This window comes from Phoca vitulina, unplaced genomic scaffold, assembly GCF_004348235.1.
Source record: "Phoca vitulina isolate PV1807 unplaced genomic scaffold, GSC_HSeal_1.0 scaffold8, whole genome shotgun sequence".
NCBI classification, from domain to species: Eukaryota; Metazoa; Chordata; class Mammalia; order Carnivora; family Phocidae; genus Phoca; species Phoca vitulina.
In genome coordinates this window covers 34,771,505-34,787,531 of record NW_022589711.1, presented here as the reverse complement: position 1 = coordinate 34,787,531, position 16,027 = coordinate 34,771,505, and the positions used below count along the sequence as shown (strand labels likewise).

At 42.0% G+C, this 16,027-nt stretch overlaps 2 protein-coding genes across 4 annotated transcripts in view; one reads left to right on the top strand and one right to left on the bottom strand.

Moving 5' to 3' along the window:
• CD96 (CD96 molecule) overlaps window positions 1–16,027 on the bottom strand; it is a 100,990-nt gene that overhangs the window by 54,523 nt on the left and 30,440 nt on the right. For 2 of the 3 annotated variants that reach the window (XM_032406511.1, XM_032406515.1), the window contains exons 4-5: window positions 9,762–9,972; window positions 6,477–6,532 (exon numbers count right to left, since the gene is read on the bottom strand). In XM_032406511.1, the coding sequence (XP_032262402.1) occupies window positions 6,477–6,532; window positions 9,762–9,972 (267 nt within the window). The remainder of the gene's footprint in view (window positions 1–6,476; window positions 6,533–9,761; window positions 9,973–16,027) is intronic. The other variant, XM_032406514.1, reaches the window with a different exon arrangement.
• On the top strand, window positions 109–815 carry ZBED2 (zinc finger BED-type containing 2). The gene has a single exon (XM_032406517.1). The coding sequence runs from the start codon at window positions 162–164 to the stop codon at window positions 813–815; it is 654 nt and encodes a 217-aa protein (XP_032262408.1). The 5' UTR covers window positions 109–161.

Here is a 16,027-nt window from a genome sequence, read left to right as displayed (position 1 = left end):
CTGTGAAGTGGAAACTTCACACCACTCAGGTGTGGCCAGCCTTTGACCTTTGTTGTGAATCCCCAAGAGTTACCACAGTCCCTTCCCAATTACTCATTTCGCTTTAGCTGTGGTTCAGCTAAGACTTCTGGCTCAAGGAAAGCTGTAGAAGAGGACACAGGATGAGGCGGGAAGAAGAGGAAGAGGAGGGAACCAAGATGAAGGTAAAAAGAGACCTAGAGATGAAGGAGGAAGAGGCAGTCAGTGAGAAGGGAGAACTGGTTGGCCCTTTCGCAAGCGCCATGCCTGCCCCTACACCCCACAACAAGGGCACCCGGTTTTCTGAGGTATGGGAGTATTTCCACCTGGCCCCTGTTCGTGCTGGCCACCACCCCAACCAATATGCCACCTGCCGCCTGTGTGGCAGGCAGGTGAGCCGTGGCCCCGGGGTGAACGTGGGCACCACAGCCTTGTGGAAACATCTGAAGAGCATGCATAGAGAGGAGCTGGAGAAGACCGGCCATGGTCAGGTGGGGCAGCGCAAGGACCTGAGGCCCCCGGGGCCCCAACTCCCCATGGGTATCGAGGGCGACTGGGCCCAGCTCCTGGAGCAGGTGGGGGCCCTGGCTCTGTGGGCCAGCCAAAGGGAAAAGGAGGTGCTGAGGAGGGAGAGGGCAGTGGAATGGCGGGAGAGGGCAGTGGAAAGGCGAGAGCGAGCCCTGGAGGAGGTAGAGAGGACCATCCTGGAGATGAAGTGGAAGCTGAGGGCTGAGAAGGAAGCCTGTCAGAGACAGCAAGAGCAGCTTGCCGTGGCTCATCCCTTCCATTTTGTGTAATCAGCCTGGGAGGTATCTATTCTGAAAACACAGACTGAGGCTCACAGCAAAGAGCCACGTTAGGATAAATAGAAAGAAAGTATTTGTGTTTTTAAGAGAAAGAGTGCATAGTATGAGTTAATCTCAGCAGGTATCAACTGACCAACACTTACCTACAGGGTCCCTAAAGCTGTCCTGACCAAAACTTCAAAATGTATTAACTGAAGATAAAGGTTGTTTTGCCACCATGGGTCTGTGAGTTTGGGTGCAGAATGTACCATCCTGCTGTGTTGCTGAGTGAAAATAACGGGATTTATGCTTTGCACTTGGTTTTGGTGGAGCTGAGGGTTCTGACAGTTGAGGCTGGTCAGGTGGCTGGAATGTGCCTACATGACCAGCTCACTCTAAGAGACTCCACCAGGAGTGGAGCTTAGGCTTCCTGGGGCCCAGGTGGTTGCAGACATCCTGGTGGTGAGTTGAGAACTGGGTACAGAGCTTGTTCTGTGGGGCCCAGCTGTGGAAGGACATAGAAGCTTGCGCCTGAGATCTCAGGCCCCATCCAGTGCAGGTGTTTCTCCCACTGGTGCTGTGTTGTACCACCTGCTCATATTAAAGCTGTGTCACCAGCAGAACCTGTCTGAATCCTGTAAGTCTTTTCAACAACCTAACACATACGTCAGTAATGTGTAATCAGCACAGAGAGAATTAAAGACTTTTCAACTTACTCGGGTGAAACATTAAGAACAGAGGATATAGAAACTTATTCATAAATATTTTAAAATATAATCCAATTTCATATTAAGGTCTATTAAAGAGGGAGTTCATGAAAAAGAGATGAGAGAAACTCAGGAAGGAAAAGAGAAAGGTAGAGAGATGGGGTGAGGGAGGAGAAATAAAGAACAGAGGCAGAAAACCAAAAGAAAAAGGGATAGAGAATAAGTGTGAACACAGAAGAGAGACAGATTCCCATCCCCCCCCCCAAAAAAAAAAATTCACCATGAAAAGATGAGAGACCATGACTGGGAGACTGAAGGACAGAGAACATTTTCCTAGGTTCTGAGGTCAATTTTAACACTTAGGTTGCTTTTGTTTTGTCCCGACAGACCACTCATTCATTTGAGCAGTAGGTTTGGGATTTTATCCTTGTCTTTGAGATGCTGGCTGCATGCCAATTCTTCCCTGTTTTTTTTTTTTTTTTTTTTTTTTTTTAATGTTCATTTTAGAATACTCAGAGATGGGGTGCCTGGGTGGCTCAGATGGTTAAGCATCTGCCTTCGGCTCAGGTCATGATCCCAGGGTCCTGGGATCAAGCCCTGCATCAGGCTCCTGGCTCAGCGGGGAGCCTGCTTCTCCCTCTCCCTCTGCCTCTCTCCCTGTTCATGCTCTCTCTCTCTCTCTGTATCTCTGTGTCTCAAATGAATAAATAAAATCTTTAAAAAAAATAAAATACTCAGAGATGCTTTGAAAAAAGGAAACCTAATAGTCTATAGGGAGAGAACAATTCCCTGGGCTGTTGAGAATATGCCTAATATGTTCACTCTGGAATAGAATAAAACCAACTGGCAAGGACTGTGGCCTTTGTGCTGGAGCTGACTTTTATTTTGAATGATTCCTCTAGAACCTAATGTTTTTTGTTTTTTGTTTTTACTGGGTTGGGGATGGGGTGAGGGGTGGTGGGAGCTGGGGAGACAAGAGCTAATAAACACAGTCTTTCATTGTCTCGTAAATAAGCCCAAGCCCTTTATGGGCATCAACCTTCCAGAAAGCGGACAAGATCCTGGTATAATAATGGCTTCTTGCCTCGCTCCGTCCTTACCTGTGTGTGGCTCCCTCTTAGCGCTTGTTCTTAGACTGTCAGCAGCTCTAACAGCCACATCTGTCTTCCCTGTGAGCTGTGTGTGGAACAAGCACAAGTCCAAACACAAACTTGTGAAAAACCCGGACTGTACTGCAGGCTTATAATCTCCCTTTTTGTTCTAGAAACCTGCCTGATAATAGAGATTTCACTTCCCATATGAATTCCCAAAGGGGTATGGTGCCATTTTTAGGGCCCTCTCCAGCTGCGGTGAAAGCTCAGGGACTCACCACTGTAAATGAAGATGGCCACTGGGAGTCCCATGGCTGGACACTGGAAATCAGAGCCTCACTGTGTCATAAGATGGAAGGAAGGAAGGGGAAAAGAAGCTCTAATACCTAATCTTAAACACACACACACATACATTTGAAATGGAGTTTAAGAAAGACAAAGAATCCACAAAGTTTCAGGCTTTGCAAAATCACAATTAAATAAACAGCAACAATGAAAATCTGCAAACAGCCACCAGAGCTATACTGCTGAATGGTAATATGTGGTTTTAGATTATGGTGTCTGCTTCATATGTCCCTTACGATTTTAGCTTCTCTTCATTTTCAGGCATTTTTTTTTTTTAAGATTTATTTATTTATTTTAGAGAGAGAGCATGCACGAGCATGGGGGAGGGGCAGAGGGAGAGGGAGAGAAGCAGAGCTGAGCTTGGAGCCTGACCCAGGGCTCAATCCCACGACCCTGAGATCATGACCTGAGCCAAAATCAAGAGTCTAATGCTTAACCAACTGAGCCATGCAGGCGCCCCCTTTTCAGGCATTTTAACCCCAACTACTTTTGTTTCCTGTGTCATGTTAAGTAGTTCTTTTTATATTTTTTTTCACCTAACTTTTGTCAAACATCATAAACGTGGAGAGTAACAAGGATGAGATCCAGAGAGATGATGGCGTTAAATAAAAAGAGGCATCAACAGAGACATGTGGCTCGTGGAAAGATCAAACTATTGAGTAAACTCTGGAGTTTTCATGCCTCTCTCTGTACCTTCTTTTGCTGCATCTTCACAGTGGGTTAGGCAGGGCCAGGGCTGTGGGCTGATGGCTCTCTAGGCCAGCATCCTTTTTGGAATACAAAGTCTGGTACATGAAGGGGCCCTGTGGTTTCAGTAAAGACTCCCTTTCCATCTCAGCTGCAGGGGCGAGGCTGTGCACCATGCTGGGGCCCTGGTGAAGTCTTGCCCTGGAACTCACAAGAATATGACACCCACAGGTGTGACACTCTCCTTGGACAACCCTGGCATGTCAAAGCCTGAGAAGCATCATTGTTAGGGTAATTTGGGGGCTTTTCTATTTTTCAGGAAAAGCCAATTAACCATAAACTTTATCGCTTTAGTAATGCTGGAAAACATAACTCATAACTGACCAAATCCCCATTACTTTAACACCAAGGGCTGCTGGTGTAGTGAATATGCAGCACATAGTAGGTATCCCATATGAACATGTTGAATTAGTTAATTTCTAAGGAATGAAGGGGGGGTTGGAAATTACCATTACCCAACACTTATGGATGCCAGATGGTAGATACTTCGCATATGTTCTTTCATTTGGTCTTTATATCACTCTTGGGAGTTTGGGATCATTGTCCCTGATGAGGAAGCTAAGGATGAGGAACCTAAGGAATCGAGGTCCCAGGGGCCAGAGTTAATAAGTGATGGAGGAGAATCCAGACCCAGGTCTATTGGATTCCACAATCAATATTCTGTTTTTTCATTATCTCATACTATCTCCTAAAATCAATCACACAGGAGATTTATGAATATATATTCAGATGAAGGGATGGGTGAAAGAGAATAGGTGAATGATAAATAGTGGGAGGAAAGAAATATTCTCAAGACATCTATTATGTGCAAAGTACTCCATTAGTGTGCATAAATTTAATTCACCTAAGAATCCTGTGAAATATTAATCTTGATCTCAGTTTTAGATGACTTAGCTGAGACTCGTGGAGGTGAACTACTGGATGAAGATATGTAGCCAGGAAGTGGTCAAATTAGGATTTGACATTAGTTCTCTCTGCCCCTGAACCATAGGCTCCTCTCATTATACCATCCTGCCTGGAATGGGGCATGCTAAATTCTCATCCTTGCTCTGCCTTTTATTAGTGACTCAGTCAGTTGTGTAGACTCTCTGGGCCCCAATTTCTCATCTGTAAAATGACTGATGCCCTACCTTCTTCAGAGGCTCAATGAAAGCATGACTCGATAAAAGCATGTAAAAGGACTTTGAAGAGTTAAGAAGCTTTTAAAAATACAATGGGGACTCTAAGAATATTAGGGTAAAGAATTACTAATGTTTGGCAAAATCTTAAAAGATCCACAGACAAGCTGTGTCCTGTCACTGGTTATGTAGAGTCGGTGAGAGATTACTCACTAATTCCCCAGGAAGGAAGGTTCTCCGATTTTCCTAGTCAGAGCCTAGGTAAGCATGGATACAGAAGAGGAAATTTGATAACGTGTAAGAGAAAGTCCTTTTTCTTTTTAACTGGAATTCTTGGATCCAATCTTATAGATTTATTCCGTATCTGGATTGAGTCCTTATTACCTGTAAACACTGGCATAAAGAACCTTCAAGAAATCCTTAGAAGAACCAAAAACACCTATCAAACATTGTGCCATTAGTTTGTTTTATTTAAACTATTGAAATGAAGTCCACTAATAAAATTGGAATTAATTGTGAAAGAACAAAAAATTTTAAATCTTTTTTATATACTCAGGACTACAACAGCAATTATCTAAGAGACTAATACATAAAATCAACAGAAGACACAAATATATTCTCATTTAAAACCATCCCACAGAGTTTGAGCTATGATTTGTATGCGGCTGTCAAATTAAATGACTGATATGCAGCAGGATCAGAAATCATAAGTTATTTAGTGTTCGTAGGACTAGAAGAAACTAGAATATGAGTATAATTTTCTCTCATCTCATGTAGCAAGGAATGCTTGAGAATTCGTGGGAATATTTATTTTATAACTTGGGATTTTAAAAAGCTTGAATTAAGTCAAAGTGCCCCAAGATAGCTGATTAACACTAATAGTAATAACAATATAACAACAATCATAATGTTCATTGAGTGCTTAATACCTGCCATATTTATACAAGAACTTTCCATACATTGTTTCGTTTAATTCTTAAGAACAACAACAATATGCAGATACCCTTCTTATCCTCTTCATAGAGATAGAAAAACTGACCACAAAGATTGAAGTTATTTGCCCAAGGTCACAGCCAGCAAGAAGAGCTGGCAAGTGAGCCCAGATCCCAGTGACTTGAGGCTGGGAACTATCAACAAGAAACTGAAGTCAGATAGCCCTACACTACTTTCCTTTTCCACCTGCCCCTTCCCCTACTGCCTGAGAAATAGCCAGGGTTCTGAAGGACTTACAGAAGGGCAGCTTTCCTCTTGTTACTTCTAAATAAAAACTATAGGAAAGCTGGTATAGGAAATGGACTAGAACAAATTAAATGCAGCTGAACAAAAGCCTCATTCTTACACCAGGATTCACACTACTTTCTGTCCTACTTTTCTTTCCCTATCTTCTCCAGTTTTTATTAAGGAGAAACTGAAACTATTGAGACTATTTTTCCAGAAAATTTAAGGACTAAGGATTACAGATCACATGTCCTAAGAGCCTAAAGTCAGGAAGTAAGGATTCCCATTTGGTTTCTAGGATCAACTCAGCTTCCCTTCTTCACCAGAAATTAATTGACTGAGGGCCAAGGAATAAGGTCCTTTGAGAAAACATTCTGGACAATGATGCAACACAACACATCTTGGCATATTATACTATAGATTATCAAAGGTTTTAATGTGACTCACCTCTCTCAAGACATCCGTAGAGTTATTTTCCACAATCGTGGGGATTTCTGGCTTAGCTTAAAGGCAAATAAAACATAGTTAGTGGCACTGACTGTCATCTGACCTGGCCACTAGTGTGTGTGTGTGTGCACGCGTACATGTAAAATTCACCATTCATCAAATATTTATTAAACACCCACCATGTACCCAGCAGTATGCTAGATACATAGAAACAAAGGTGGACAGATCAACTTCACTGTCTTCTTTTTTTTTTTAAGATTTTATTTATTTGACAGAGAGACACAGCAAGAGAGGGAACACAAACAGGGGGAGTGAGAGAGGGAGAAGCAGGCCCCCCGCTAAGCAGGGAGCCCGATACGGGGCTCTAGCCCAGGACCCTGGGACCATGACCTGAGCTGAAGGCAGACGCTTAACGACTGAGCCACCCAGGCGCCCCTCAACTTCACTGTCCTTAAGAAATTTACATTTTCATGGAAAATACAGATCTTAGAAAGTCAGAGAATATTTCAGTGATTTTGATGTCCTGCTAGACTGTCAGTGCCTAGAAGCCAGGCTGTTTCATTCATCTCTCCATCTCTAGCACTTAACAGTGCCCAGCACAAAATAGACACTGAGTACATGATGTTGAACTGAAGTGGCTTCAAGTCAGTTCTTGACGGCAGACAGAGCTGTCTATGAACCAGCGGAGAAACAGTAAGCCTGTCACAGGTGCTGTCACTGTCTGCTACATCCACTTGGCACTTGCTTCTACTTGCTGAAGGCCTCTCGTTGGGCATACCTAATGAGTCCCTCCTAAGGATTTATGGGAGCGCACTTAGTCCACAAGTAGGGCAAACTGGAAGTCTAGAGAGCTAATGGTGATAACAGATGGCGAGTTGGTGGATAATACCCCAACTTCCTTGCCTTTATATGGGAGAACTCTGATGTGTGTTCTTCCGGAGTTCTCTGGTGGGAGTGAGCTCTAAGTCCACACTGGTAACCAGCATGATCATGTACATTTCATTATCTTCCTTCCCTTCCTTGGCTTTTCCACTCCTCTTCTGATGTTTCCCTCCATAAATTCCCTCAATAAATACTTCTCAAATAAATTAATTTAACTCAAATCCTTGTCTCAGTGTTTTCTTTCAGCGGAACCCAAACCAAAATACAACCCAAACCAAAATACACTAAAGGGAGGAGGGGTATTCTGACCTCATATTAACAATAGATACTATTGGAATGAAGGACCTGAAAGAAAAAACAGTTACTGAAAGTTGCAAGGGTACTAGAGAGACATTCCTTTTGAAGCTCAGGACAATCAGGTTTAGGGCTTAGGAGGGGGCAGGAGCAAACCTGTGATGGCAGGTTCCCTGATAAGGAAAGTCAAGTCAGAGGAGATTAGTGAGAGAGGGGCAGGAAGTAGCAAGGGAGCTGGGGAAGCTTCTGGTTCCTGGACTGTTAGAGAATGGAGGCATTATTAAGGAAGAAGAAATAGCTGGATTTAGGGCATCCAAGCTGGAGTGGGTCTCTGCTACACTTGGGTATTAATTTCAAGGTTTTCAAGGTTTTATTTTTGGCTTGTTCTATTTGAGGAATCACTGAGGGATGCTGAGTGGGTCCTGAATAAGACATGTATTTTACCGCCATGCCAGGACCACTATAATATGCACTTGGTGGCACACACGCATCATCTAAGGACTGGATGAGACTGGCCAAGCACAGCCTGGCTGGCCCATTCGCTAAAGAGGAAAGCCAGGAAGCAGGGAAAATCTAATGAACGAGCAGGCAGAACCTCTTATTTTTAAGCATCCACTGAAAGGAGATCAAAGAAGAAACAGAGAGGGAGATGTAGACACAAACAGGGCCAGAAGAGCGAGACGTCAAAGAGTGAAAAGCTTTCAAGACGAAGATGGAAGTATCTGCCACAGAGCGATATGGGGCACGGTTAAGTGTTGACAAGGCAGTTAGATCAAGCTGTGGTGCAAAAACCCTTGGTCAAATGGGACATAGTTCGCCTAACTTAGAGTCGACATTTCTTTTCACATCCTGGATAGCTGCCTTCATTGATTTGCCAAAAGTCAGGCAGAATGAGTCAGTTTCATGTTGGGTCGAAGACAGTCACGCCCCAGTAAGTAAGCGGAGGGTGATATCGATGAGAGATGAACAGTCTTTCCCACCTCTTCACAGTGCACTGTTCAGGCTCCATAAGCAAGCTGATCATCAGGGGTGATCCATTATCTCTTAGCCCATCCCCCAAGGAGAGGTGGAGGGAAAGGGAGGGAAGGAGGGCAAGCCGGAGAGAGAGATAGGAAGAGCTATAAGCAAAAGACTTCAAACTACAGAAATCTTGGCTGTAGCTGCTTCTATCTTTATGCACCACAGGGTTTGCATTTCCCTCAAAATACTGGATTCTCTGATCTTTAAAAATAATGCAATATGATTCTAAGTAAAAACAAAGATTATTCACTTGTCCAGTCATTCAGAGAACTGAAGGAAAATCTAGTAGCTCATGCCCTTAGATTTTGTGAAGTTATTTTCTCTCTGTTTACCTCATTTGCAAAAATAATTAATTGTTCATCCACATCACTGCTTTTCCCTTTGCCTTCATTTAAAAATCACTTTTTAAAAAACACAGTTTTTGGCGACAAAGATAAAAAAAATCCAAAGCCAGGGGTTTGTATTTATTAATATTGCCATGCATCACTGAGCAAAGTAGGATTTTCACATTTCCCCCAAATTTACTCCCTGCAGAGTCTGTGCAATTTGAGTGAGGCCACGGTGGATATTTCAGCTCTGCTCTACACTTTTGTGAAGGCAGGGATAGAGGGCCATCCCTGCAGGCTCCTTTGCTGAGGAGCTGGCCCTGCTGGGGGTGGGGAGACTCCTGCAGTTTCTTTGGAGCTGTGTTTATCATTTTCCTTTCCTCACACTGTCCCCATTCCGCCTTCCTCCAGCAAGCAACCAAGACAGTTAGACAACTAAGTAATTAGATTTTGGCAGTCATAATTAAAGAGATTTCCAGTATTCTCAGGAAAGATTAAAGTTGTAAATAAGGAGTGGTCACCAGGAAACTGGCCAATCTATGGCTTTCTGTGTGATTTTGTTCTATCAACTCAATCATTGTTTTTTAACTTCTATCCTTATCCTCACCCCTAACATGAATGACAGTCTCAAGGGAAACAGCTCTAGAGTAGCTACCCTGGAGGGCTACTCTCCAGTTAACAGGGCACTTTCTTTCCAGGGTGGAGCAAGGCAGGAGAAATGGACAGAAAGACGGCAGGGAGCTCAGAGAACAAAAAATCTTACCAAAAACCTTGACTGTGGTGGAACTCCTCAAGATTTTGCCAGGTCTGACCATAACGTGGCAGGAGAACTTCTGGTCATCATCGTGGATTTGGACTGGAGAGAGGTAGAGTTTATAGTCTGTACCTAGCTTGACTCTGTCTTTAAATAATGTGGAATTGCTGATGGATTGACCTTGGGTGATAAGTGTTTCCCGAGTTCCATTATCCTCCTGCTGAAAGAAATAGTTACTGGTTACTGTGCACTCAATCATGCCAGCTCTGGGCTAGATGTTCTCCATGCATTAATTCATTTATATCTGTAAAAATAGAGATGATGAATGAAGAATTGAAATTAAGAGAGATTTAGTATGTTACTAGAGAAAAGATCTTTACACTTGACTTTCAGCTGACAACTACAGTCACCCTCTCCTAACATGAATAGAAACTTGATGCTCTTCTGACTACAACTTCCCCTTCATAACTTTCCATAAGCTGCATATCGGGGGTGGGATTTGGAGGGCACAGCACTGGGGGCTAATGAAAGATCATAAATCTCATTTTAAGTTCAAGAATCTTAATGCTAAGATGTGCTGTATCAGTTTTGTTTGAAATCTTCACCAGAACTGGATGATTACAGTTGTCTTCCCTTCAACCTTCCCCTTAGAAAAGGTCTCATTTTAGCTCCCCTAGGGGCCAGCACTAGGAGGAGGTGAAGAGACCCCTAGGGCATAACATTTAAGGAGGCACTTAGTCTCAGGGACTTGTAAGTGCAGGGCGGGCATCTGAGAGTAAGTGCCTCCTTAAATTTTGTGCCCTAGACACCTCCTAGTCATGGTCCTTGCCCTCTGTCCTTATTTCTATGTTACCTTCAAGGAGGACACTTATAGGGTAGACTGTAAATGTTAATCTGAGTTCCACAGATCAGAGTGTATTTGAAGTACTTGGTTCTTCTATTCCATATCCTTTCTTGGGTCTGTGAAGGAAAGCTCCTATTATTCTTGCCATACCCAGAATTTCCATGGACAAGATCCCTGGGGTATCACCGTGCTGGTCAGTGTCAGTAAATGTGCTAAGGGCCAGTGGGGAGGAGACTCTTGAGGGGCACAAGGGTAGAGGAAGGGTTATGCCCTCATTCTTCTTTGGTATAACTTAATATTCTCAACTGAGCTGCTTTGAAAACATTCTGATGCACAAAGTCTCTCCTCTGAAGATTCTACCTCAGTTATTCTGGGATGAGACTCAGGCTGGGGTATTTTTTTTAAAGGTCCTCAAAGGATCCAGATCTGAGAACCGCTGGTCTAACTCTAAACAACAGATGAATCATTATATGCAGAGATCAGGGGGAAATGAGGGGAACTAAGATGAAGAAGGTTGAACAGCAAGCATTTGATGGGGAAGAAGAAGTCACAAAATAATGAAAACAAAGATCTGTTGCTTGAAATTTCTGGCCTAAATCTGTTAAAAAACCAGACAGATTCAGAGTAGTAGAAATGGAAGCTAGGTGAGTGAGAATTCAAGTTTGAGCTAGGAGCAGAAACAGTGGAAACACGAAGACAGACTTCTTAAATAGTTCATACAGATATTTCCAGAATATACTTAGTAGAAACTCTTCTGTAAGACAGGATTCTTTAGGTGCATATAGCTAGGATTGGTATCAACTTTACATACAGATTCAGATAGTACCTCTTGCAAAGAATGATACCCTGCTCAAGACTTCCTCCTGAAACAATGTACATACTTTTATCCCCACATAAAGATGGACCTAGGAGTCTTCCTAGTGAAGAAGCACATAGAAAATTAAAGGGAGAGAGATTGTATCCTGGAGACAGGCTCTGAAAGGAGCCCTTAGTGTTGGGTGGTGACAGCAGAAGAAAGTGGAAGGCAGTTCACTCAATGGCTGCTGATCTGGAAGCCAATCATTAAGGAAGCAGGCTCCCCCTGCAGGTCTGCACAACCTGCCAATTTACACAGCTCTCGCTTCATGCACAGCCTCTGTTTTTGTGAGGATCTTAGAGTTCAAAACGCTTCTTGGTCACTTAGGAAATGACTCCCCACTTGGAATGCTTCTATCTGTTACTTTGTAGTGGGAAGAAAGGCAGTCAGAGGCTGAGCTTGGAGACTAGGGAGACAAAAGCTGCCTTTCCTTTATTGTGTAGCTCTGTGTGGCTGGCTAGCGTAGTTTAATTGATGGAGGAGTTAAAAACGGGGCCGAGGCAAGAACCTGCACACGAATGGCCGCCTTCTCAGAGCAAATGAGAGAAGAGTCGGGGAAAAAAATGAGTTCAGGCAAACAAATGAAATGTCTGGAGCTGGGAGAGGGGAAAATAATACTAATATTACGTTACTACCACTACTAAAATTTTATATTCTTATTAATCATAGCTTAAATTTATTTAGCACCTACTATGTTTTAGACACTCTGCAAAGTTCTTTCAAGTCTTATTTATTCCTTATGACAATCCGGAATAAACTAAGGCTAAGTAATTTGTGCAAAGGTCAAACAAAGCAAGGTACTTAAGTCACAGCATCAAAAAGCAGAGACGCCCAGGTCCAGGGACAATTAAGTCTCAGAGACAACATGTACTAATAAAAACCAAACCATCACAAAATAATAAAAAGAATTTTTTTTGAGTATCTGGAATGAAAAATTTAGAAGAAATTCCAGGAAGCCGGAGGCCTTTATAAAATCTGCAGATTACAGAGGTGTGGGCAATTTGTTGACTGAAAGAGCTCTTTTATGATATATTGATCCACCTATGGTGATAGGGGTCAGAGAGTATACCTCAACTCCTACCTGATAATAATGACCTTAGGTAACCTGGTCTGCTGGAAACAGACTGGTAAGAGGTCTTGTACGGGGTCTTTATTCTTACCTGTTTGGGTGTTTTTTTTTTCTTGTTCTTCAAAGAAAAAAAATTGACAACTTTTTAAAATATTAATAAATATTTCTAAAACTTAATGGGATTCTCAAATTGGAGGACCCATATGATTTAATGAGGAACGCAGCCTGAACCAGCTAACATAGATGGTATATTATGCTGCACCCTCAGTCGACACTCCGTAGATGCTCAAGTAATACAAACTTACTGTCCTCCAGCCTCACTGATGATCAGTCTGTATTTCATGAGAATTCACGATCTGCAAGGCTAAACTGAAGAATTATGGAGAGTCATAAAGTGGATCCTTTAAAGATGAACTTTCAATATGAACTGAGTACAGGTACTACGCTAAATTATTTAGTTTGAATTACCTTATTTATACTTCACAATGCCACCATCAGGTCAATGCTATGATCATCCCCTTTGACACATGAGGGAACTAAAACTTAATTTAGGCAACATATCCAAAGTCATACTGAATTCTGAGACAAAAGGATCAACGTGTGCCCCTATATACACTTCTTAAAATATTCTCCCATATCTTGACCAAGTGGAAAAAATTAATAAAAAATCTACGATTAAAAAATTTTTTATGACTGTGTAAAGTTGTGCCCATGGGGGATACAATATCATGAAGTCCCAGAAACCACAGGCTAATTGGAAAATACTTCTCCTTGAACAGCATACCTGGGTCTCAAAACAGACAAAAACACTGCCTACCTTTATTTAAAATTTTGATGTTTTGTTCATCATGCATTTCCCCTAAATTTTGGTTTTAAAAAAATAATTCATTAAAATATGTATCTTAATTGCTGATTTTTGGGGCAGTCCCTTAAATTTTGTACTTAAGGAGAGGGCCTTGCTCACCTCACCCTAATCCTAGCTCCCAGGTCACACTGTTAGTAAACAGAAGAGCCAGAATTTGAAAACAACAATTTCCTTCCAAAAGTCATGCTATTAATGATTTTGCTATATTCAGCCTTATAACAGTAGTAGAACAAACAGTCCTTGCCTTTTCTGCTTATAGTCTATTTGAGGGGAAGAATAAATTCACAAGAAAAACAAAAAATCAGGACCCATAGAAGAGAAATAAACGTATAATTAAATTTTGGGCAGGAGTTGGATAAAATAATTAGCGCGATGAGGGTTGGGCAGGGTCTTATCGAATCATGAAAAGCTCTTCCTATATGTCCCTTAATGACCTTAATGACAAACCTTAAAATAATTTGTGAAGGCTTTCCTGTTTTTGTATAGACTCAGAATTTCCAATACAGAAGAGAGACTTTGTTACTATTTGATTTAGTGATGTTATCTCACCTCCAGGCTGGCCTGAGCACCATGTCGGACCTGGCTGTGCTGACCACAGCCCATGGCAGGTGTTGAGTGTACAGAGCACATTCAATAAATTCTGTTAATTGTATCAACTGCTACTTCTTTATCTCCAACCTGCTTCCTATCTTCACATTTCTTCCATTTATTTTCTATCTACTCGGTGCTGTCAAAGTGGGCGGTTTGCAAAGCTCCCCACGTCTCCTTTGTAGAACACTGGAACAATATTTTTCTAATCATCACAATTGGTTGTTAGTCCTTTGTGAGTTGGCTACCACTTTATTTCTGATTATAGTGAAGACAGGGTCAGCTGCCATCAGGTAGAAGGTGAGTTTTGTTTTCTGAATAGCTAGGCTTCCCACAGGCATGGGAAACCAACATTGTTTTTAATGCCAGTTCGCTTTTTGTTTAAATATAAAACATTACAAATATTGAAGAAGAGTATGTGGAAAAGATATAGACAGAAATGTAAAGAAATATAAGCATCTAGGTTTTAGTTTTGTGCCTTTATCACAAATATTGAACTGTTTGAATTTGATATAGTCTTCTCCTTCTTTTCATGATTTTAAGGAGAAAAATCAGGGTTTCTCTTTATCCACCAAATTTGAAAACAAACATTTCTTCGATAACTCTCTCCACCTCCACTACCAACTTGTATTCAAGGTCCCAGGGTCTTGGTGTAGTACATGTCTGATGTTTGCTGGCCAACTGTTCTTTAATTATCCAGCTCAAATATAACCTAAGAAGCTTTTCCAGGTCCATTTATGCAGAATCAAACTATTTTCCCTCTCGGCTGCCATTTTTTGTTTTTATTAAAGCTGTATTTCATGGCAGGAAATATATTTGATGTAGTTTTGTATCCCTGTAGGACTTAACACTCAAAACAGATTCATATATGTTTGTTGGACTGAATTGAAATTTATGTTGTAGGAAATCAGGGTGATACCTTGGAATGAAAACAGAATATTAGGGGCACCTGAGTGGCTCAGTTGTTAAGCATCTGCCTTCGGCTCAGGTCGTGATCCCAGGGTCCTGGGATGGAGCCCCACATCAGGCTCCCTGCTCAGCTGAATATTAGACTGTATTTAGAAGCTCCCAGAATAAGCCTGCAGAATTTCCCAGATGACTCTATCCTTGTGCCTCAGGACATAAACTGGAAAAACTATTACTTGTCCTTTATCTACCAACTGCACACCACCTAAACACAAATATCCTATGACTTCTTATTCATCATCCCATCATGTACATAAACCCTCAGCGTCCACTGAAGGATTAACCCTTTGTGTTTATTTAATTACCTCTCATGCTAGATCAATGTTGGATACGCTATTTGCATCTGATGCTTCTCTGCTTCAGTGCAGTCGCCATCCTGGAATGTAACTTCCCCAAATGCCAAGAAACCACCCCACGGACACATTTGACACAGCCTTTGCATGGGGTTGGGTACACAAGGCAAATGACATTTTTATGATAACTGAGGATCCCAATGATCACCTTTCCCATGAGGGTCATAACAGAATTAATTAGATTTTATAAAATCCCACATACAAGGAGACATGACTTCTGTTTTTCAGTGACCTAGATTAAAATAATTTTAGTTTATAAAATTGTTTCTAGGGCTTTAGTGGGGCATTTGAAGTGGGGGAGCACTTTGCAGCTTCCTGGAGTTTCCCAGCTCAGTCCAGCAGGCTCCCACCCTCCTCAGCTCATCTTCACCACCTTCACTCTTTAATCTTTTTCTAAAAGCCACATCGTATCATGTTTTTAAGAACAACTGGCTTATTATGATTATTACTGCCAGTTTAACAAGAGAGAAAAGAATGAAAATATGGACTGAGGGGGTATTTGTGTCCTCTGCAGGCCTCTAATAGTTGTGACTCGAAGAATTGCCGTTGACTCCCTCATATGAGCACATTAGCTGATCTCCTCTCAGACCTGCTGAATCCCACAGCTGCCAACAGTGCGGAGCACAGATGTAAATCGGAGGAGCAAATAGATTTTGACATTTAAAAGGGGAATGTGCAGTAGGAATTTACTCAGCACATTTGGCAATACAATGTTCCCTTTGAAGAGAGGTTTC

Coding starts and splice junctions, on each gene's coding strand:
- ZBED2 (XM_032406517.1), top strand. CDS start 162: ATGAGGCGGGAAGAAGAGGAAGAGGAGGGAACCAAGATGAAGGTAAAA.